This window comes from Amphiura filiformis, chromosome 11, assembly GCF_039555335.1.
Source record: "Amphiura filiformis chromosome 11, Afil_fr2py, whole genome shotgun sequence".
Taxonomy (NCBI): Eukaryota; Metazoa; Echinodermata; class Ophiuroidea; order Amphilepidida; family Amphiuridae; genus Amphiura; species Amphiura filiformis.
The window spans coordinates 42,053,055-42,076,707 of record NC_092638.1 but is presented as its reverse complement, the minus strand read 5'-3'; the positions used below and the strand labels follow the sequence as shown (position 1 = coordinate 42,076,707).

Here is a 23,653-nt window from a genome sequence, read left to right as displayed (position 1 = left end):
GCTATAAAAATATCTACATTTATTTTATTTTTTATTAATCATGGGTAATTATGGGTAAATTAAAATTAAAATGTGAGTCTCACATGCATGCAACTCATATAAAGTTGAACATAAAATATGTAAAATTATATTTTCTTTTTTTTTTTAATTATATGCCCTCCCTCATACCTTGTATCCTTGAAGTCCTCCATTCTGTGAGTCAACTGATGGTGGAGTCCAGGAGACCTTGAGAGAGGATGGACTCATACCAATGGCTTTTACATTGGTAGGTGGTGCTGAAGGAACTGAAAAACAAGTTGTATCATCAAGTACTCATTAGAAACATGTGTTGAAAGTTATTCTTTTTCTAGATGGCTATCCGAAAAAATAAATAAACCTAAATAAATACAATACAGTACAATACATTTTTGACATAAACAACTGTGGAAATTTTATTTATAAAAGTTAATATAAGACTTACTTGCTTCCCCAACAAAGACTGTGACAGGCCTACTAAATGGCCCGATTCCCTCAGCATTATATGCAGCTACTTTGATCTCATAATTGTGATATCTCTCCAGACTTTCTATTGGATTCTCTTTTACATCTTTATCATTGATGATCTGTTCCATATAACCAGGATCTGGCAGTTGCCGGAACAAGATGCGATGGCCAAGTAATGGGCCATTGTGGGTGTCCTCGGGTGGAGCCTAGGAATCAAAGGAAAGTGAAATTTGATATTAACAATCACTCAATACTTTCTTTTCCTTTTAAGATGTTAGATATCATCCACAGAAAAGCAAGAGATAAAGGGCCCAGCAGCAATAATCCCATGTTAAGCTCACACAGTTGCAGGTTCTATCCCTGGCACTGCCATTGTTTTAACCACTTATTCAAGATTTGTCTCACCAATATTACCTCTCTTCATTCAGGTATACAAATGACATTCTGGCAAGGTAAAGTTGAGTTGCTAAACTGATATGCATTATATTCCAACAGCGAAACTGTTAAACAATATGTAAATTCCTACTGTTGAAGCCTCTTTTTTAAAACCTCTGTATGTTTTTGTTACGTACCTCCCATTTAACCACCACTGATGTCGTTGTGACAGGAGTGACCTCTATAATTGTAGGAGTCCCATCTGGCACAGCTTGTAAAGTGGAGATGGAATTGGATGAGGGACTGTACGGGCTAGTTCCGACGTCATTGTGGGCTTGGAGACGAAACTGATATAGGGTGTAAGGCAACAATCTGCAAAGAAAGAAACATTGAAATAAGAACAAGAAAATATATACTGGTGTTCTAACATATCCCACTAAAATATTCTAATTGAAAAAAAGTCTATTCAACTTTCCCTTTTTAAAATATGAAACTATTTTAATGTTGTTTTCCCTTTGACATTGGGTGCAAAAGGGTCATATTTATGTAAACCAAGCCCATCTTCTAATAATGTAACACATAAAATGAGTTTGAATGTTGAACTTGCACATGGTGTAGCAGGCTATTTTATAGGTAGAAACAGTGTTTGCTACATATTTGAGCTTTAAAGCTTTTAAGTATTTATCTCATGTGATGGCCTATGTGGAAAATAATGTGGAGTTTGTGAATTCAAAAACCAGTAAGAATCCTGAATGCTTCTGAATTGTTGTTGCCAAAAAATTAATGCGATAAAATAAGCACCTCTATAGATTTTGACAATCAATGAGAAACATTTGGGTGACTCACCCGTCTACTGTAAAAGATGTGATACCAGCTTTGACGTCTGTGATATGGTCAGTAAACATCTCGTCTTGTTTCTTGACTTGAATTGTATAGGTACGTAATGGTGAATTGCCAATATCGCCTTCGTTCCATGAGATGCGCACCTGACGACTTTCTACACGGTCTACTACTGGTCTAGAGGGCGCTTGTGGGAAAGCTGTAATATGATGAAAAGACAAAAATAGAATATATTTATTACTTGGATGTTTGTTTCCAGACATTAACACACAAAATATATCACTATAACTACCAATACCAGCTTTTGCATTTGCTGATGCATGAAAACAGGTCATGTGATGAAACTTGTGAAGTGTCCAGCTACCAAAATACCTGTATTTCTTGTAGTCCATGCTTGCATAATCACACATCACAAGGATGTTTTGAATGCTCTGTGCTAACTACAATTTGCAATGCATAATCCATCCTGTCAATCCAATCAATTCCATGTCTGTTATATTAAACATGTATATAGAAATTAGTACCGGTGTAAATACATAAAGGGCCAAGGCAGGAGAACTTTGCAGGCAATGTTCAATTTGTTCAACTTACTTCTATTGTTAGTAGTTATGACAACAGCTGAAGTAGGCGTGCCCCATCCGAGTCTTGTTTTGGCAGTGACACGGAATACATAAGACACATCTGATGTGAGCTCATATACGGCATGACTTGGTAAGCCACCAACTTCCTGTTCCTGCTCATACTCATCTGGATGCTGTTGCTGACGGAATCCAACCTATGAGGAACAAAAATAACTCTTTGTTTCAAAAAGTTGATTGAGTAGCAATGACACTATATCATGATGGATGTTTAAATAATATTGTGCTGGTCATTGCAGCTATAACTCTACCTACCTTATATTTCTCAATGATGCCATTAGGTTGTTCCGGGGGTTGCCATCTGATATCCACTGATGTCAATGTAACTATGGGGAAATTTATACCATGTACTGGTCCAGGTACTGAATAAATGAAGAATTGTAATTGTTAATAATTCATCTCATATTATTACATATGAAACAAATACTAAAATTAAGACAGCTGGTAAAATCCTATAATACTGTTGGCTATTCACAGTAGGAAAATTGAGTGCAGTATTGATTTCAAAATGATGTGTTTGGTTGCTCTAGTTGATGCATCAAAATCAAAACATTAATTTAGTTCAGTATATGCAATCAAAATGCCTCCAATTGATGTTATGCATGGCCCAAAAAATTGTACAATTAAGTTAGACAAGAGACTTTCTTACAAAAATTAATAGATTTACTTTTTACTAATTTCACATGGAAAAAGGAAGCCTGGACTATACAGTGCACACTGTTCATGCAGTATATTCAGTGGTTAATATTGAGAGATGTTGAATTACTGCAGCCTGGTGATTACTGGCCCAAGATCACAGCAGTTGAGTTACGTAGGAGGAGTAGGAGAACAAGGAGATAACAAGATCTTTTTTCCTTCTCTGATAAATGTGATCTCATAATATTGGTTGTCTACACTGGGATAAAGTATTGCAGACCTGCAACCTACCTGATTCCTGAGTTACCGTTGACACAGCAGAACTAGCCACACCATCTCCAATCCTGGTGTAGGCAAGTGCCTTAATATGGTACTCAGTATAACCCCTCAAATCTGTCAATGTGGTAGCACTGCTCTCATTGCCAGGGATATCAATCACCATTTGTTCCTCACGACTTCCGGTAACAACCTTCTGATAGAGAATCTGTGCAGAATAGAAAGAAATACTTATTGGGATGTCATCCATAAATGGATCCAATGCTGTAGTGAAGTGCACTATGCAGTAATAAACAAGTACAAGATTAGAGGAAAACCTACTCCTCCTTTTTCCTTGTAAAATGATAAATGCAGTTTTCATAAAAAAGTGCTTTAAAATTCTAACATATTTTACAAACATTTTGAACATTTCTGGGAAAAATTTGATGAATGTAACCTGGATGAAAACTCTTTAAACCCAGTTTTGGTGAATAACCTTTGACCTTATCCTAATGAAAGACCTTTGACTTACCTTGAACCCTAAGATATCTCCATTACGGTGCCTCTGAGGAACTTGACCCCATGTAACACGAATGCTGCTGGATCCTGTCGGTTCTGCTGCCAAATTCTCAGGACCAGAACTAGGAACTACAAATGGGAAAGAATTAAAATGAAAAGTAAAATGAATTGTTATCAAAGTATAATATTTTGCAGTAATCCTTTGACGAGCATGTACTACCGTGATGTTGCAAAGGCGGAGGTAACAATGCGTATGGCGCAAAGTTCATTCATACATTCCACTCTGCAACAGCAGGTCGCTGCAGCAGCCAGTAAGAGACAAGTGCATTTCAACGCAGTAAATATGCAATGTATGCTTAAAATACGCTCTCATCAAAGGTTTACTGCAAAATATTGTAGTCATTTGGTAACATAGGCAGCGGAGGCAAGGGGACAACCCCCCTAAAAATCATAGAAGAAAAAATAAAGCAATATTTGCCCTGTCTTGCCGTAGTACAAAAAACACTGTGTTTTTGGCCCAAAATTGTAAAATTGAATCGCGCACTAGCCCACAAAATAGCAAAACAAACCTCATTTGGGGCCAAAATGGTTTGAAATTGTAATTTTTCGCAAACAAAGTCCCATTAAATCCAGAACAAAATATACTAGTCCCCCACCCCTAAATTTTAATGCTTCCTCCGCCACTGTTTGGTTACAAATTTTATTTCACATTGCCAGTTATATAAAGCTATCACATCACTAAAATAAAAAACAAACTATTTTAGCTTGTTTTTATTGACCCAAAACCAGTTATTGAGACAGCTAGTTTGCTTTTTGAATTAAATATGTATAATCAGTTCAACTTGTGCACACAATTTGAAAATACAGTCCTTCATATTCAAGGGAACTCTTCAAATTGACTGCCATATTTGGGTTCCAAGTCTCTATGGGCCTCCTCGGGCCTCATCCACCAAGTTTGCCCTTAACAAGTACAGACAGTTTAACTGCCCTTCAAAATATCAGATGCAATGCCAGTATGGATGCTTGATTGAACAATTTCTTTATCTTATTCCCATGCCAAGTTTTCAAATGAGATGAAATTATACCAACTAAACAGAATATTTACAGGGCCAACACAATGCCATTAATTCAATACACATACCTGTATCACTAGTCCTCTCAATAACAGGACTACTAATAGGCCCAGTTCCCTCTCATTATAAGCTTGTACCCTCACAGCATATTTAGTCCATTCTTCCAGCCCGGTAATGACATATTCACTTATATTTGGATCGTCTAAGCTTCGTTGTGTTTCAGCCATATTGGAACCAGCTTCCATCCAAAAAACATGATAGCCAAGAGGCTCTCCACTCCACTCACTGTCCAGAAGAGGCTGGGGAAACAAACAAAGAAATATGCAAATTCTCATGTGTATCAAATTTGATCATCTATTTATTATTATATACCTCATAGATTCCTCTCATCTGATTGGTTAAAAGTGGAGTCATTAAAATAGCTGTGCCCCCTTTTTCTATCAAGATGACGTATACAACAATTTGTGCACCATGTTCCAAAGGCACAGTTGATTCTATCTGCTGTGTGGAAAATAATTGGATAGAAGCAACCCCGAAACACAGATCGCTCAAATAATACATTGAACATTTTCCCTCTATACGGGGCGTTGATTAAGAGTGTTGAGACTATCGTAAAACAGGTCAATGAATTTGACCTCTCTTTTAATTGAATAACGATCTTTCATCATCACGCCCGTGAGTGCAGTGATTGTTTACATTCTTTACATGTCAAGGATTTATACCTGCCAAATGTCAGTTTTTAGACAAATTACTACGACCTGGAGACTTCGTCAGTGTGTGATGTTAGCACTGAAAAGGTAGGGTTTTTTTAGATCTTAAATCCGGAGAGATCGGTCCAAATTCTGCACCCTTGCTCTTGCATGCACTGTGTGCATTTAAGCCTAAGGCCTATGCAGTTACAAAGCTTGTAGGCCTTGTCAGTCAGGAAATCATTTTTTTAAAACCAATGATTTCACAATCTCAGATTATAGAGAAAGAGAAGAATCTATATTATTAACAGATTTATATATTAAACAAATATTGACTGCTTACTATTCGGGGCACAGTTTAAAATTATACGCCCTCGGTGATGTCAAAACCATGACTATGTGTACAAGCCCCTCAGCTTGGACGGGCATAGTCATGACTTTGAATCACATTTAACAAATTTCATCTTAAGCAAATCTTAATTCTTAAACAGATACATCTTTGGATCAAACAGTCAATATTTGTATACTATTTTTAACCTTATTTATTTGAAATTCATTAGGATAGTTCCATCAGGGTTATACTGCTATCCATAGGGGCTCATATAAATGATAAAGCAATGTTGTGGCACAATAACAAAATTCAGTCAAATATAGACATTTGTATGCTACATTTATTTTTGCACTTTTCATGTTCCAAAGTAGCTACAGAGAAAATAACAACACAAGAATATAATCCTGCTGTGTGTAGGTCAATGTAAAAACAGTTCCAACTTGGCAAAGCGCAAATAATTAATCCAGCGAACATTTCCCCTTTTACTGTATATTTTGGAGAGATCAATAGAATAAGGTATAAGTAAAACAGGAAGAATGCATCTATTGCTTAATGCTTTTAATGGAATAATCATACTAAATCATCATCACTCTAAGAGATCATTTTTTGTATATGTGTTATTTTGCCCACATTTGACCAATTTTAAACTATTTTCTTTTTTATATTCACAATTTTGAAGTTTCTTAGAGGCCTAATATATATAAAACAACATATCAGCTTTTTCATTTTTGTGGTAGTTGTGTTGAGCGTGAAAAGGGCAAATATTAATGTTCCGCAAAAATATTCACTTTTACAGTAGATATAGAATCAAAGCATAATATAATATAAACATCAAGATTATTAACAGTGTTTCTATAACCTAATTTCCTTGCTAATTAAGGGCTGGGGTATGAACGTTTGGACAGTATTTATTTTGGGACATCAGAGCACATCAGACATTCGGTAGAAGTGCATTCTGAATCAGGTTCGAAGAATGTCATTCTGATATCAAATAATTTTGATTTTTGAAATTACAGACGAGATTCTTCCTCAATTTAATACACATTTATGGCAAATCATTAAAATTGATATTTTTGATATTTAACAGTACTTTGAAGTAAACTTTATAAATCTGATGATTTATACAAAAGAGATTATGTAGGTGGGATGAAAAGCACCATAAAACGATCAATTGAAAATTTTGATTTTCAGGTATTGAAGATATGGATTTTTTCCCAAAACAGTAGAAAAAAATAGGTCTTTTGGGGAAAAAATCCATATCTTCAATATGAAAGGTCAAAATTTTCAATTGACGAGATTCGGCTTTTTGAAGAAACTCCCAAAGCTACATACACTTCTTAAGAATATATCATTAGATTTATATAATTTACCGAGGACTGTTATATATAAAAAATTTGAAAAATATCATTTTTTTATAATTTGTCATAAAATTTCCAGTATTATATTGTGATTTTCAAAAATGAAAATTATTTGATATCAGAAAACATGCATAACAAAGGAATTAAAAATTCAGACGGAGATGCTGAATGGCTGCACACGACTAAAGTGTCTGACTGGACAGAAAAACTGAGCTTCTTGTCTACAAAAATACTGTCGAAGCATAATAAACGCTCATTTTAGATCCCTTAAAGTAAGCCAAGAAAAATCATGAGTTGTCTAACTTCTTAATTACTTTAGTTCATATTATTTATTTTGGGATAAAGCCTCCTTGTTTATATCAACAGACAGAACTCCTGAAATAGTTACTTTTTTAATCATAAGGGAATATTTGCAAGATTTAAGACAAAGATTTGCTATAAAGTGTACTTACCACCCATCTGACTCTCAGTGAGGTCTCACTGTAGGCTCTAACTGTCACTTCCTTAGGTGATACTGCAGGTACTGTGCACAAAATACATTCAATGGGATATTTTAAGCATACAGCAAGTATTTCTAATATCAATTCAACATGAACATTGCCTCCATTTCCCCGTTTACATTTCCCCATACTTGTAATTCGACACTCTATAATAGCATCTCTGTGTGATTACCCTGTGCACATCTTGCCTTCCAAAATATATCTTTAGATTTCTGACTGCTTTTTGGCTTTAAAATGACATCATGCACACACATTGCTGTTGGATGTACAATAATGATTAGATGTCACAAAGTAAGTGCAAATTACTTCACTATTTTTGTTCATGCAAATTTTTTACACTGAACTGCTATGTTTCAAAGTAACAAGTCCTAAGTTGAATGCAAGAAGACTGTATACGGTTTGTATGACCTTCTTGCTTTTAAGCTTCAATCAAATCAATTAAAATTGTATATAATTTTCAACAGAGCACTCAACCAACACAGCAAACTGTAAACTTTTTCATTATGTGCTTTTGGCTTCTCTTTGCATGCACAGAATGCAAGAAATAACTTGGTGAACATACCAATTTATGTACACTTTTGTCATAAAAATACAACTTCACATCTAAGTGTCTTACGTCCACATATATCAACAGGTCAACATCACATCAAATGGCTAATTCATTTCTTATACAACAAAGACAATTCCTGAACATTTCAAACATTGCTTATACAAAGACCTGTTTCTGATCACATTGTCATTTTTCAAAGACATTCTTGTTTGCTTTGACTGCTATCAGTTTGCCCATCACTATTTGCTTATTGTGATTTCAACAGTCTTTCCAGTCAAGGCTCTGATGAGAATTAACTGTTTTTAATATTGAAAACTCATTTTCTCCCAAATGTTGACATTATGCTATTTCATATTGCATAACTGTTATATTTTCATGCACTTCAGATATCACAGCTAATTTGTTAAAGTTAGTTCTGATATTGAGACATTTACTGTGTTGAGATGCCAGAAGTAAACGCTTGATAGCATAACCCCACTGAGTGATGCAATCCACTAATGCAATATGTTTCCACCTGAGTTGCAATGTTTCTCTCCATCAATTATATGTTATTAAAAGTATATATACAAATACATAAAAGCAAATAAAACCACGTGATGAGAGTAGGAAGGAATTAGACGCCCTATCGTGTTGCTTACCATCTTGTAGAGTCTGTATCTTTCTGGATGGTTCGCTAGGTGAGCTTCGGTTCACAACGTTAAGTGCTATTATCCGGAATTGATAGTCTGTGTACGGGATTAGGCCTGGTACCTCATAACTATTTGCATTTGCTTCAGACAACTCGTTGATAACCTGTAAAAACAAGAAGATTAGCTAAGTGCCCATGATTAATATCCAGATATTAAAGAGAGACTGCAACAATGCTTTGCTTTGTGACAAATTGGGCTATTCTACTTGAAATTCATACACTCTCCATATGGAAGATAATAATCTACCACACAGGGGCTGTAGATTTCAAATGGAGTCACCCATTCAGGTAACCACAACTGATATTCACACACCCTGTGTGGAAGGTCAGGGTCACGTCTTCCACATGGACTGTATGGATTTCAGCTGGAATAGCTCAATATATACAATTCCATGTGATTGTGATATTGTATGCACCTAAGGCATTTCGGAGGGAAGCATGACCTAGTGGTGTTTGCTCTAAAACATTGAGACAAATAAAGCTGACACACAGAGGAATGGTATGAGTTCTATACAGAGGACCCCAAGGCTAGTAAAGCTGGCTCCTTTGTCTCTAAATAAAGACACTGGCAACAACCATTGTCTGTTCTGATAGGCGAGGTGTGACATCACCCAATCTCATATATGGACGAGGTGCCTTGTTGTGTGCATGCGTAGAATTCATTCCAAGATTTTGAATAAGGTATGTATTTTCTTATTTTCTTACAAAAAGTGAATTTGTTTCCATTTCATCAAAAAGTAACATAGATTTAAGAAGCTTATAAGTGACACAATCTGGTCCATGGGGGTCAAAGGCGGCAAATTTGAAATTGAGATAAAGGCAAAAATATGGAGTAAAAAATAATAAAATAGACATCAAAAAGCCAAGTATACTAGACCTTTGGTGTTTTCAGTATATGATAGACTAATGTTTGTATAATTATAATAACTCAATTTACAAAAATGCCTGCTTTGTCCTGCATGGACCAGATTGTGTCACATATGATTTCTGTATGAGTTTGTAATTAACCATTTGTCAGAATTTGTACAGAGAGATATTTGCTAAACATAGGAAAGCTTATTCTAATACACTCAGCTTTGTTCTGATGTGCTGCATCAGTGGCCAGCTGTCAACAAAGATTGGCGTATGTGATATCACAGACCCCGTATGTGAAATCACTGACCCGTCTTTGAAATCAGAGACATCCATGAATTACGAGTGCCCCCGAACTGAGATTATTGGCCTGAGTGATGAAAGAGCACAAGCAAGCTGGGACCAACACTATCCCAAGGCTTCATCAAATTTCTCAAAATATACAAATATTAAGTCATGTAAATCAAATTCCGATCAGGGATGAGTACCAAACAGTGTCCCTTTAATGACCGCTGCTTAAACTCTATGCTACACCCACAATGAAAATCTCTCTAAAATTTACCAAATTTTGTCAAACCTGATCAATTTATAACCCTTAAGGGCATTCAGTATTACATAATTACCACAAGATTAAAAAAATCAATCTAATATCGCGATCATGAATGTGCATGAACTAGAGCAAAAACAATGTGTAATTTGTGTTCATTACATAACCACTCTGAGCACATACTTCATACAATGGACAAAATGAAGCAGGCAGGAGGTTAATGACTTACAGATTTATGAACTGGATGTGTAACCTTCAATCTTTGTTACCACATAGTACTTTGTTACCATATCGAATGCAGCAGGTAAGAGGTTAATGCCATAATGTATACACATACAAGCGATTTGCTATCAATTGAAGGCAAATTAGATGTAATTATCATGCATGCTTGGAAACAAGATACTGCGATTAGTCGTAACTTGATCAAATGCTTCTTGGGTATTTAAGCCACATGAAACGCTCTGTGCACAAAGGTAAATTTATGAAAATCTACAACTTATTCACCCAAACACAAGGTGTATGTCAAGACCAACTGGAGAGTAGGCATGTTTGTACATATTTAACATGATTTATCATACTCAATCTAAATATGCACCTAACAATTGAAAAATCATGTTTTGGGACAAATATTGTCCAGACATGTTATCTGTACCGCCATCTATTTGGAAAAGGTAAAGGGATTAGGACGCAAATAGAGAATAAAAAGAGTTAAACAAACAATATGGAAATGTGAGAGTATAATTTTAAAGTAATAATGGCCATAGTGCAGTCAGGGTAATGATAACAGTTTGAAATATGTATGTAATATTAGCAACTTAAGGGAAGGAAAACAAGCGTCAAATTATGGAGCTTATGCGTTAGTGTATATTATCTTAGGAAGTATAAATGGTATACCTTAAGTGGGGGTAATGACATGTGTTAGACAGATGGGGTTTTAATATTAAAACAAAATATTATGTGTGGTCTGCTCAACCTCCTCTGTGCTATACCATATCTAGATTTCAAATATTTGATTAATGTTCAATTTTGTTTTCAATATTTTATGCCATATAAGGAGTGTCTCACAAATTGTATTCAATGAGTACAAACATGACTAGTATTGGTTCAGTGGTTCTTGAGATAGCATCCTTCAAATTTCAGACAAAAATAAATCTTACAAATGCATGACTTTGGTGTGGGAATACCTCTCACTGTATACAAAGACATAAGGCTTTGAACCCTTTGTGATGCTATCCGCACTTTAGAATCAAAAACCTCAAAGTGAGCCTCCAGGGATAGCGTGTAAAAACAATTGCGTTTTTTTTTCCTTTCATTCTGTTTGAGTTTGCAGTATCTGGGGCATATCATATATGAAATACGAGTTTGACATTATTTACAGGTATATGCTACCTGCGAATTTCATTTCTTAATGTATCAATTGACTGTGTCTAGGAATTCTAAGCATTTCTATTTGGCATTATCAAAAGAACATAGTGTGCAAACATTTTATAGCACTGGTGTAAATTTGAATGACAGTACAATGTTATTGTTTTCTTTAATGGGTCAATATTAGATGATAATCTTAATTGTTAAGACCTACTCAGATATTGAAATGAGACAACTGTAAACCACTTAATTTTGTGTGATATTTAATTCAATATTGAACATTGAATATGTCGGCCATTCTTTCATCATCAAATAAAGTATCCATTAGGCTAAATCCAGCAGTTTGACAGCATGAATTATGTCATGAAATCAATGCAGTACATATGTCAAAGCTTTTGAAACTTTATTAAGTGTGAGTAATAATTAGTTTATAATATCCATTTACTAAAAAATAAGTCAAAAAAATGTTGAAAAGCTTATTGAGGTAACTAATAATGAACATGAACATTGGAGAACTTTATAATAATGTGGCTAATCATTATATGTCAACATTTTGCTCATATATGTTAGCATACATATTAATTGTGACAGATTAGTTTGATTCTTACCTGCCACTGTTGGCTATCCCCTATCAACGCTTCAGTAATCCATAATGATATGCTGGTATAACCATCAAACCCAGGTCTGAACTGAAGTGTCACTGACCGGGCCTGTACGTTGGATACGGCCACATGAGTAGGCGCTGTAGGGGGCTCTGAGCAAATCAAAACAACATCATATATATTTGTGTTATTATTTGCTACACATCTTGGTGTCTTATTTTGCACTTCATGCACCTATGGGCCAGTTTCTTTACAGGAATTTCTTCTTTAGTACTAACATTAGTTACCACATCTTGCAATACTGGATACTTGCAATTACCAAACATCACATTGCACGATCATATTACTGTTTGTTTAATAATAACGAGCTGGGTAAAATAAGTTTATATCATCAGTTTTGATTTTTAAACAAGTAGATTAGTAAATGCATAAAATGTGTCAGTGCTGAAAGGGTGGATATCAAACCACAATACTGGACCCTGGGGATTGATCTGGCTTTAGTAGCTTATAGCCTATATAATAAATAAATTAAAAAATAAATAACTCAATTAACATTTAGAAACACCCCTTTATGCATTAAAGGAGTATTTCGTCATCCTAGCATCCTCTTTTATATTCTATACCAAACCTAAACAAAAGCCCAATAATGAACAAGATGATGATACACAGAATGGACCAACACACATACCTGGAGGAACACCAGATTTTACTGTTGCTGTAGAGACTTGGCCTCTTCCCACTGATGTATATGCCCACACAAAAATATTGTATGTGGTTTCTGCTGCTAGGCCAGTTATTTTATATCCTGTTTGCTGAGGTAAACGGTCTTGCTTTACATAGGTGGTTGAACGATTAAGCTCCTGCCAGCCGACCTCATATGCTGAAATTGATAACAAACTGAATTTGATTGTACTTGTCTTTTTATGATTACTTGCTGTCTATTAAAAGCTTCTCATGTTCTTCATTAATTGGAACAATAATGATTGCTATTAGATTAATTAATTAAACTAGATTAATTAATTCTATCTTTCATCTATGAACATCTATCTATTAATTCATCAAAATCAATGAAGTCTATACCTAAGATGACATAATGGGTGCTATCTACTTAAGATGTCTTTATCAATGAGTGCTATCTACCTAAGATGGTTTTATCAATGAGTAATATCTACCTATCTCAATGAATGCTATCTGCATAAGATGATTTCATCAGTGGGTGCTATCTACCAAGATGACTTCATCAATGAGTGCTATCTACCTAAGATGACTTCATCAAAGGGTGCTATTTACTTATGATGACTTCATCAAAGGGTGCTTTCTACCCAAGATGACTTCATCAATGAGTGCTATCTACCTAAGATGACTTCATCAAAGGGTGCTATTTACCTATGATGACTTCATCAAAGGGTGCTTTCTACCCAAGATGACTTCATCAATGAGTGCAACCTACCTAAGATGACTTCACCAAAGGGTGCTATTTACCTATGATGACTTCATCAAAGGGTGCTTTTTACCCAAGATGACTTGATCAATGAGTGCTATCTACCTAAGATGACTTCACCAAAGGGTGCTATTTACCTATGACTTCAATGATGACATCAATGTGCTATCCAAGAAGACTTCATTCAATAGGTGCTATCTACATAAGAAGACTTCATCAACTGACACCATCTAACTAAGATGACCCATCTATCTAAGATGACTTATTTTGCAATATGTGCTACCCACTACGTATAACTTCATCCATGCTCGATATTTAGGTGAAATAATATTTGTATACCTATACTCTCTTGTAAGCATGACTTCATTAAGATGTCTTCTTTCCATCAGAAGCATATACCCAATAAATGCTTTTAAATAACACCATGCTTGAAATTGACATTTCAATGTGGTTGAGATTATTAAATTAACAAACCCCTTACCTGTTAGGATTCCATTAGGGAATGCTGGGGGTTGCCACTCAACACGGATGGACTTGTCACCAACTTCACTGAATTTAAGATTGCCAACCGCACCAGGAACTGTGAAAAAAGGAAAAAGGATTATATTCATTGTTGAATTTAATGTCAAAATAATTATCATTACAGAGATGGGATGCCTCTCATAACATTATGAGAGTATCCACAGACTTGCAACTTAAAATTCAATAACTTTTGCATGACCTAATCACAAAATATCATGTCAAAATATTATGACAACATGACATGAAGTTGGCCTCTAACCTCCCACCATCTGGCTGATATTGCCCAACTCTCTTTTTGTCTGCTTCTTGACCCTTTTAACAAAGTTTTAATTTTCTCCTTCTCTTTAGAAAAATTCCATGACTTTGCCTTGACCAAAATCAAAATTCATACCTTTGCTCATTTAAAAGAAAACATGACTCTTTGGGTACCCAGATCTTCAATTGCTCAGTAGGGAGAAGACTTAGAGCTATAAAAATAAACATCTGGTTTGAATCTTGCTGGATTCACACATTTTTCTATTATATATTTGTGTACAACAACTTACTGTCCTCATGTGTGACCACACTCTTTGCCTGACTACTTGGTCCATCTCCTGGGTTTGTGAAGCATAAGACAGATGTTAGATAATCGGTATGTTTTCCTAACCCAGTGATGTAGCCTTCATGTTGGATTCCAGGTGTAGGGTCTGGAGGAACAATCACTTCTCTCTTCTGATCTTCCATCAGTGGCTCCCAAGCATGCAACTGAAAAAAGGGCAAAAAGAATACTAAAGATTGCTAATGCATGTGCTCTGCCAAATGGCTTTGGTACACTTATTGATTTGTCAGTGGCATGTCAAGAGAGGTGGCTTCATGGACTGCTTTTCTGAAGAAAAAAAAACATGCAAAATTGCCAATGCCATTTGAGCCACTTTAGCACCTTGGTGTAGCTAGTTTCTGGACATGTCTATGTTTGTTGATCATATTGGTCCAAGAAAATGCTACCACATTCTTATACAAGTGGTGGCTCCAGGTTCGGGGGGGGGGGGGGGGCAAGTACCATAGGGCCACTCAATGATTTAAGGTAAAATTCATAATTTTATGGTGAAATGCACAATTTCAAGATATAATTCATAATTTGAAAGTATAATTAAAATTTAAGGTAAAATTCATTTCAAAAGCGCCTGTGCAAAATACCTGCCCGAACCCCAATATTAAAAACCTTCCAAAGAATCTGGTAATATATGCTTTTTGAAGACATTAACTAATAGTTTAGTTTAATAACCTAGATTTAATTTCTTTTTGATGTAGATGCACCTCTGATTTGAATAGTGTTTCATAATTTCTCTGTGCAAGCAACTACTCCTTGATGAAACTCAACTTAACCTTATCTTAATGCTATCAAATCATCTTATCACTCAATCCCAACATGATTCACACAATTTTATAAACACCTATTCTGAATCCCATTATGCATCTACAGCTATATCTGCTTGACAAACAAAAATGGAGAACCATTTAAGAAATACAAAACAATAAGCTTGAAACACAGAGATTAAAATTCATTGATTCATCGACTGGATTCATCGACTCATCACTCACACAATTGCTAAATTCACAAAACTTCTTGCATGATTGCCGGTAATAATGACAGAACAAAGAACAAACATTAGTAATGTCAGCATATCCTGCACATTGTAATCCCATAGAAAAAGATTTGTAACAAGTATCAACATACCAAGCATTAATTCAATGCTGATTGAAATGGTCTTTAAAAAGTAAAAATATTAAGGCATACAAATTGAAAATGGAAATTGACTGCACACAAATGATTAATATGAATAACCGTTTGAAAGCATTTATTATCATGGCATCAATGCTTAATAACCTGATTTCTTCACTTTTTGGATTACATTTAAGCTTTTCTTCCTCTCATAATGCAGAAATTAAACCAATCATGTGGGTTTCCTAATATCTGTGTTAAGCCATCTCTTATTTCACTTCCATAGTATTCACATACACAATGTATGTTCATTGTTACATGTTTGTTCAGTTTGGATTACTTGTAAACCCAATTTTACATAATTGATATGATAATATGAGCAATATAAAACTTCTTAAAAGTCAGTGCTAGTTTACACCTCAAATATGTAGGCCTATACAAAAACTTGTGTCTTTAGTGTGGATTTCAAAGTTGCTCATTTTGTTTGATTAAATTGTTAAAAAATTGCACCCTGATACCCTCAAATTGTGAGGAGAGTAACAATAATGATACAAAACCTGCTGTAAGCCAACTCTCCTGTTGGCATATTCAAGTTGAAATCCATACACCCCCTATGGATAGCATGACCTTTAATCTTCTACACAGGGGGTGTAGATATCAAATAGGAAATTTGTCATGTCATCCATGGGGGTGTATGGATTTCAACTGGAATAGCACATTTTTCTCCAAATATGCACACAATTTTTTTAACATGTTTCATAAAAATTAAGCTTCTGCAACATTTACAAAATCAAAACATTGGTGTTCATTTATAATCCATGAGTGAAAACAATATGTGGCTTTTACCACATTTTATTTGTCAAATCTGATTAAGTTCGTCAAACTTTCATCTCCCACGCAAAATTCTAATACGCTTCCATATTTGGTAAAATTTCACAGAGACTTGAACATTTTCAGCGCAATATTGCATATCTGACAATCATCCCATTCATGTCATACATAGTCAGTGTACACACAGTATGAAATAGGTCTTCTCTTTCATTTCATGAATGGTTTAATAATTTAGCAGCATTCATTCCTTACATACACCCCAAGCATACCCTGGGGATGGCATAGAATTACCACATTAATCCTCTTGTCACTCTTATCATACACCCTATGGTACATCACTGGGGATACCAATTGTAGGATACAGTAGATAGGCCAGTTCAATAATAACACATTTTCCCTTTCATTGTGACAAGTGACAGCTCTTTTTAAAGCAATTTGCAAATTTTTTTACAAATTTAAGTCATTACCAATGAAGCACCATCAATAATGCCTTCCTTTAACAACATAATATTTCTGGAACAAAAAAAGATTTTTTAATACATTTAAGCATTCATTAAGGATGAAATGGTTCAGTAAATCAATCCCCCTTGATATTAAGTCCCCCTGAATAGTCATGGTTATTATTTTGTTCACTTCCAAATTCATATCAAAATTTGTTCAATTCCATCATAGTGCATAGCTTCTTAAAGGGGTATGAAAAGCTATCAAAATGCCACATTTCTAAAAACATTTTGGTTATGCACCTCAGATAAACAACACCGGCTTCATATAAAATACATTTTTCCTACCTTATACCCTTGGTTGATGCCATGCACAGTCTGTGGATGAGGCGCTTCCCACACGAACCTTATGGCCGTGGAATTCATTGCAACAGCGATAACATTCTGCGGTGCATCTGACGGAACTAGAAATAGAGAGAGAGAGAGACGAAGACATAAAATATAGCCCCATATTGTGTAAATACATACAAGGTGTTAGCCTTCTCATTGACATGACATACTTTAATCAAGTATGCCTAGCTTGATATCAAACGATATCAAATACCCACTTGTATTACTGTGACATAAACTTCAGTATCACACTTACCAAACATGTGGCAAGTTTTTGCTGGCAACATAGACACTCTAGCACTCTTAAGTTACTCCTCGAAGAGCAATTTTTTGTGATTATTAACCATATACAGAGTGTTGCCTCTGTTTTATGTCAAATATCACATTACTGTTGATGGGCACATGTGTTGGAACTAACAATTTACAAATGTGGGTCAGGTGACCCTCTCTGATTACAAATTTTGGGTTAAATTAAAACAAACTGAGAGAAATTGTTAAAGGCACAAATGTTATAAGGTATACCAAGTATTTGCATATAGATATTTGTCCATATATCCCATCATGCACTATTCCATTGAATAGTATTGCAGTATTCATTCTCATCAAGGTATGACATCTATGCAACAGATTGACAGGGGAAGTGATGCCCTGAAATAGTGCATCATGGGATGTAAGAACAAAAGTGGCAATGCTGAACAATTTGAAACATTTTAAAGCAATATCATAAACCACATTTTCCCTATATCCAATAAGGCCCTATTCCAAGGGGTACTTCTGCTAGTTATATTCTCATTCTGATTCTCATATCTGAATATGAAAGTTGACTCTGCTTGCTGCATTTAAACCCATACGTGGAAATGAGTGTGTAATAGTGCATCATGGGATATAGGAACAAAATGTTTTATATAAAAATATTTATACAGGTCTTGTGGTTCTTGAGTTAAGGCCAATAATATATCAAAACAAAGTTTGAGGCTTTTCCCCATTCCAACGAAAATGACACCCCATATGTAAATTAAGCCTTGGGTTCTCCAAAACCATTCCTCTTATGTGTCAGCTTTATTTGTCTTAATATTTGAGTGCAAACACTGTTAGGTCATGCTCCCTTCTGACCCACCTTAAAGACAACACCCAATAGGAACTATATTTTGACAATTTTAATATGTCAATGCAGCACCTTGGATCAAATGTTAACATGCAACATGGCTCTTATAAAAGTCTCTTACTTGGATAAATCATACTGTTGTATATTACATATTGAGACTATTTATAACATATTCCATACTGGTTTGTGGATCATCATGTATTGCAGCCATTAGCTAAATCATTTTATACCCATTACACATACACTGACCCAATTAAGGTAAAATGTACCAATATGGGGCTCCGATCAAATTATCAGTCCCTAGGTGTGTGACATTATATTCCAATAGAAAATTTCATAGAGTAAAAAGTTGTGGGATTTACATCAAAATCGTGCTTGGTTTTGCATAGGAAATGAATCAATCAAATAAACTTTGCATAGTAGCCACACCAAATGAATCAATCAAATAAAGGGGGATATAAATGTATTCCCATGGTAAGGTAGCCACACCAATTTGATTTTTTTTCATTATGATGGTAAAATTGATATATGATCATGCTTTGTTCTGAATGGTGTATCTAATTAACCCACTTTCTTGTATGCTCCCTCTTACGGTATACTTGATTCAATTAAGAGGGGCTCTTAACACAAGTGACCATAGGGGTATGTTCCCCTGGAAAGATACCCCCTTTTTGGATTTTGCAGCTCCAAAACTCCTAAATTTGACAAAAACAATGCTCCAAAAGACCCTTGATTTTGATCATTTCAGCTCTAACAGATCCCTAAGTTGCTCATTCCTCATATTTCTGGGTTGTTTTTTTCAGGTGATTTTCAACCAGAAAGTCAAGGACCCTTGACTATGACTGTTCGCAACTCAAAAAGCCCCCTCTCACCGATATGCCGTCAGCTCCCAAAGACCCACCACCTCAAAATTCCGGGGAGAGCATACCCACCAAAATTATGATGTGCCCTCCCCCAGGCCATGATTTCCTTTATTCTGCTTCATGATTCTTCTATGTGTCTCTCTGTCTCTCACATTTATTTCATTCATTCTCTGTCTATCTGTCTTTCGCTCCCTCTCCCCTTTCTCTTTAAAAAAAAACTTGTCTGTTTAGCTGATTGACTCTCTATCTTGCAACAAACATGGTAAAGATTACTTTTATCATTTTGTGCGCATTACAGAGCATGCAGCCACTGTGACATCTTCACTTTATCACTGTGGAACATACATATCTCAAAAGCAATCTAATAAATGAGAAAATTACAACACTGGAAGTAGCATTTTAAAGGGCAATATAAACATGGCACCAATACATGCTATAGTATGGCTCTACACCATACAACCTTAGGTATTTCCCTTGTTGCCTATCATCAATGTGAACATGGCACCAATACATGTATGGCTCTACACCATATTTGCAGGCTTGTTGCCTATCATCAATATGAACATGGAACATTTGCAGGCTTGTTGCCTATCATTAATGTGAACATGGCACCAATACATGTATGGCTCTACACCATATTTGCAGGCTTGTTGCTTATCATCAATATGAACATGGCACCAATACATGTATGGCTCTACACCATATTTGCAGGCTTGTTGCCTATCATCAATGTGAACATGGCACCAATACATGTATGGCTCTACACCATATTTGCAGGCTTGTTGCCTATCATCAATGTGAACATGGCACCAATACATGTATGGCTCTACACCATATTTGCAGGCTTGTTGCCTATCATCAATATGAACATGGCACCAATACATGTATGGCTCTACACCATATTTGCAGGCTTGTTGCCTATCATCAATGTGACCATGGCACCAATACATGTATGGCGCTACACCATATTTGCAGGCTTGTTGCCTATCATCAATGTGAACATGGCATCCAATACATGTACATGGCTCTACACCATATTTGCCGGCTTGCTGCCTATCATCAATGTGAACATGGCACCAATACATGTATGGCTCTACACCATATTTGCAGGCTTGTTGCCTATCATCAATGTGAACATGGCACCAATACATGTATGGCTCTACACCATATTTGCAGGCTTGTTGCCTATCATCAATGTGAACATGGCACCAATACATGTATGGCTCTACACCATATTTGCAGGCTTGTTGCCTATCATCATTTCAACAGTAACAGGTGATACTTACCTCCTTCATTTGTTCTCACACGAACAGGATCGCTATACGCGCCCACACCAGCTCCGTTGTAAGCAGAGACTTGTATCTCATAACGTGTCCATGTGATGAGGTCACCGAGGGTCACGGATGTCCGGTCAATGTCATCTATAACCTCTTCGGTGTGAAGCTGATTGTACCCATCCAGTTTGTAGCGAATCACATAGCCTCGCAGCTGACCATTCCAACTGTCTTCTGGCGGTTTCTTTGATAAGAGAAAATGCAACTTTTTAAACATTTTGAAACATTTCATTAAGAAAAAAAATGGGATTTGTATTGATTTTTCTATTCAGTATTTATTTTATGTTTATATCTACTTTTGTTTTGAATTTCAGCTCTAATTCATTTGGCAAGTATTTGAAATCAAATGACACAGCATGACGAACGCTCACATACAATGCGTGATGCAGAAGTGAATCCAACTCACTCCTGATTGGTTGATATTTACAATAACATCTTTTGTTTGGTTTGATCAGTACTTTTGCTCCGCCCACATTTTATCCTTTGAAATACGATTGTGTACTGTTGTATTCATTCAAATCTTGACATATTTACAGAAGCATTTCCAATTTGAGTGATTACAAATAATCAAGATCAGTACTTTTGCTCCGCCCACATTTTATCATTTTGAATATGGTTGTGTACTGTTGTATTCATTTTGAAAATGGTAATCTCCATTATTTTAAATCTTAACATATTTGTGTAGCAAAAAGCAATATCATTGGATACAGTTTTAAAAGCTTAACAAGCATGTTGTAGACAAGGCAGGATAACATAATGATATACATAGAGAATTAATTGTCAGCTATCACCTTACAAATTGCTTAATCAATTATTCAAATATCCATTTACTATCAAATGGTTAATTTTCACTAAATTGTGTAATTTAAGCACACTGTAAATTGAAAGTTATTTTACTGTTTCATTCATTTTGTTTTTGTGAAGCCCTGGATATAAACAGTGCATGCTTTTTTGGTCTCTTTCATTGTTTTCAAATGTTAGCAGTAAAAATTAATATCACCACGAAAATACTAAAGTGTGAAAATTGGAGGGTTTTGGGGTTGAGTAACCTTACCTGCCATTCAACAATAATTGAGGTAGTGGAGCTTGCACTGGAAACAACTCCCTGAGGAGGGTCATCTGGAGCTGCATACACAAAAATACATGTCTGTGTTATGATGAGATTCAATAAGGAGTATGTGGGGAGGGGTAAAGGAAGGGGAGGCAACACCACCTGGCATGGTGGAGCTTGTACTGGATACAAATCCCTGATATAATGAACAACAAAAAAACATGTTTGTGTTATGATGATATTCACTAAGGAGAATAGAGAGAAGGGGAAAGGAAGGGATGGCTATTAAACAACATTTGATCAGGCATGAGAATGATCATCCATGAAAAAACCTGAAAAAGCATGTGAAATGAGGCTAAAAAGGCCAAAAACGGGCTAAAATTAATAGTGCGGAAATTTGGACCACAAAAAGGCATGAAATCCTGTAAAAGCAGAAAAATTCTTATGCCTGCATGTGTTGTTGAGGTGGTACCAGAGAAACCTGATACTCAGATATTGATTATTTAGTACTGACCATTGACCTTTATACCCCCAATGACCCCAGAGTGACTGTTGATCAAACAAATATTATGTAAATAAAATCATAGGCACTGATCCCAGGGCACCTAGGCTTATGGAATAGAGTGACTGAAATCAGTGACAGCTATGGAAGAGCTAGAGCAAATTGTAAAGATATAAAACAGAACTAGACATTGCGGAATCAACTCTTTATCTATGAACACAGTTTAACACAGTTTAACAACAACAAAAAACAAACAAATAACAAAAATGAGCTAGTCCAGTTGCAATCCATATACCCCCTATGGAAGATATGACCTTAATGGGTGACTTCATTTGAAATATACACTACCTGTGTGGAAAATGAAGGTGATGTCTTGCAACTGGAATAGCCTAATGTCTATAGAGAACCAATGTATCTCTATGGGATCACCTTGAAAATAAGGATCACATTACAGAACCCAAAGACATATGTACATACTGTATTGGCCCCAATCATGCACAAATGCTCCTACTCAGACCACGTAATTGAAGTAACCAACCCCAAGGCACTATGTCATTAATATATAACAAATAACACAACAGCTGTAGCCCTTATTAAATCCTATACATACATAAATAAGCCCCGTGCTGGCGATGAGTGCAAAATTGAAACACATTTTACAAAGATGTTTCTTAAGAATTTCTCAAGACTGCATATAAAATTTGCCTGTGGAATATATTCAAATGAATATAACATTTACAAACATGCATAGTTTAGTTTATTGGAGTTCCTGAGATGAGAGTTATGCAAAAATGTTGATTATCACACCCTTTTACGAGGCTTATCCCTGTGTGTTAAGGATTTGAATTCCAACAGTATAGCATACACAAATTTGGATTAAAAATATCTCCAGGAAATTACACACCTCGATGTTTGGATTAATTCATAAAATATAATATTTTATCCCCAAAACAGCGATATACATGAGTTATTTTGATGTTAACATTTGCATAAGTTACATAATTCAATCACCTTCTTTGCTGATGATAAAGCTATCACATCATAGCCTACGGCATCCATCATATATATTATGTCTTTAGCATACTGATTTTACAGCGGCAGTAAGCTAGAACGTAGATTTAAGCAATACTCCTGTTTTCCTAATCCCCTGACACATATTTTGAGAAGCTTT

General features: G+C 35.5%; 1 protein-coding gene across 1 annotated transcript in view; it reads right to left on the bottom strand.

Annotated features, from left to right (window-relative positions):
• The window catches only part of LOC140163690 (protein sidekick-2-like), a 385,021-nt gene that overhangs the window by 24,246 nt on the left and 337,122 nt on the right, over positions 1-23,653 (bottom strand). The window contains exons 13-30 of the mRNA XM_072187006.1: positions 21,984-22,054; positions 20,882-21,113; positions 17,586-17,701; positions 14,810-15,008; positions 14,224-14,322; positions 12,990-13,181; positions 12,308-12,453; positions 8,886-9,039; positions 7,650-7,720; positions 4,884-5,118; positions 3,760-3,875; positions 3,264-3,456; positions 2,592-2,698; positions 2,290-2,473; positions 1,705-1,897; positions 1,056-1,230; positions 461-689; positions 169-284 (exon numbers count right to left, since the gene is read on the bottom strand). Of these exons, the coding sequence (XP_072043107.1) occupies positions 169-284; positions 461-689; positions 1,056-1,230; positions 1,705-1,897; positions 2,290-2,473; positions 2,592-2,698; positions 3,264-3,456; positions 3,760-3,875; positions 4,884-5,118; positions 7,650-7,720; positions 8,886-9,039; positions 12,308-12,453; positions 12,990-13,181; positions 14,224-14,322; positions 14,810-15,008; positions 17,586-17,701; positions 20,882-21,113; positions 21,984-22,054 (2,828 nt within the window). The remainder of the gene's footprint in view (positions 1-168; positions 285-460; positions 690-1,055; positions 1,231-1,704; positions 1,898-2,289; positions 2,474-2,591; positions 2,699-3,263; positions 3,457-3,759; positions 3,876-4,883; positions 5,119-7,649; positions 7,721-8,885; positions 9,040-12,307; positions 12,454-12,989; positions 13,182-14,223; positions 14,323-14,809; positions 15,009-17,585; positions 17,702-20,881; positions 21,114-21,983; positions 22,055-23,653) is intronic.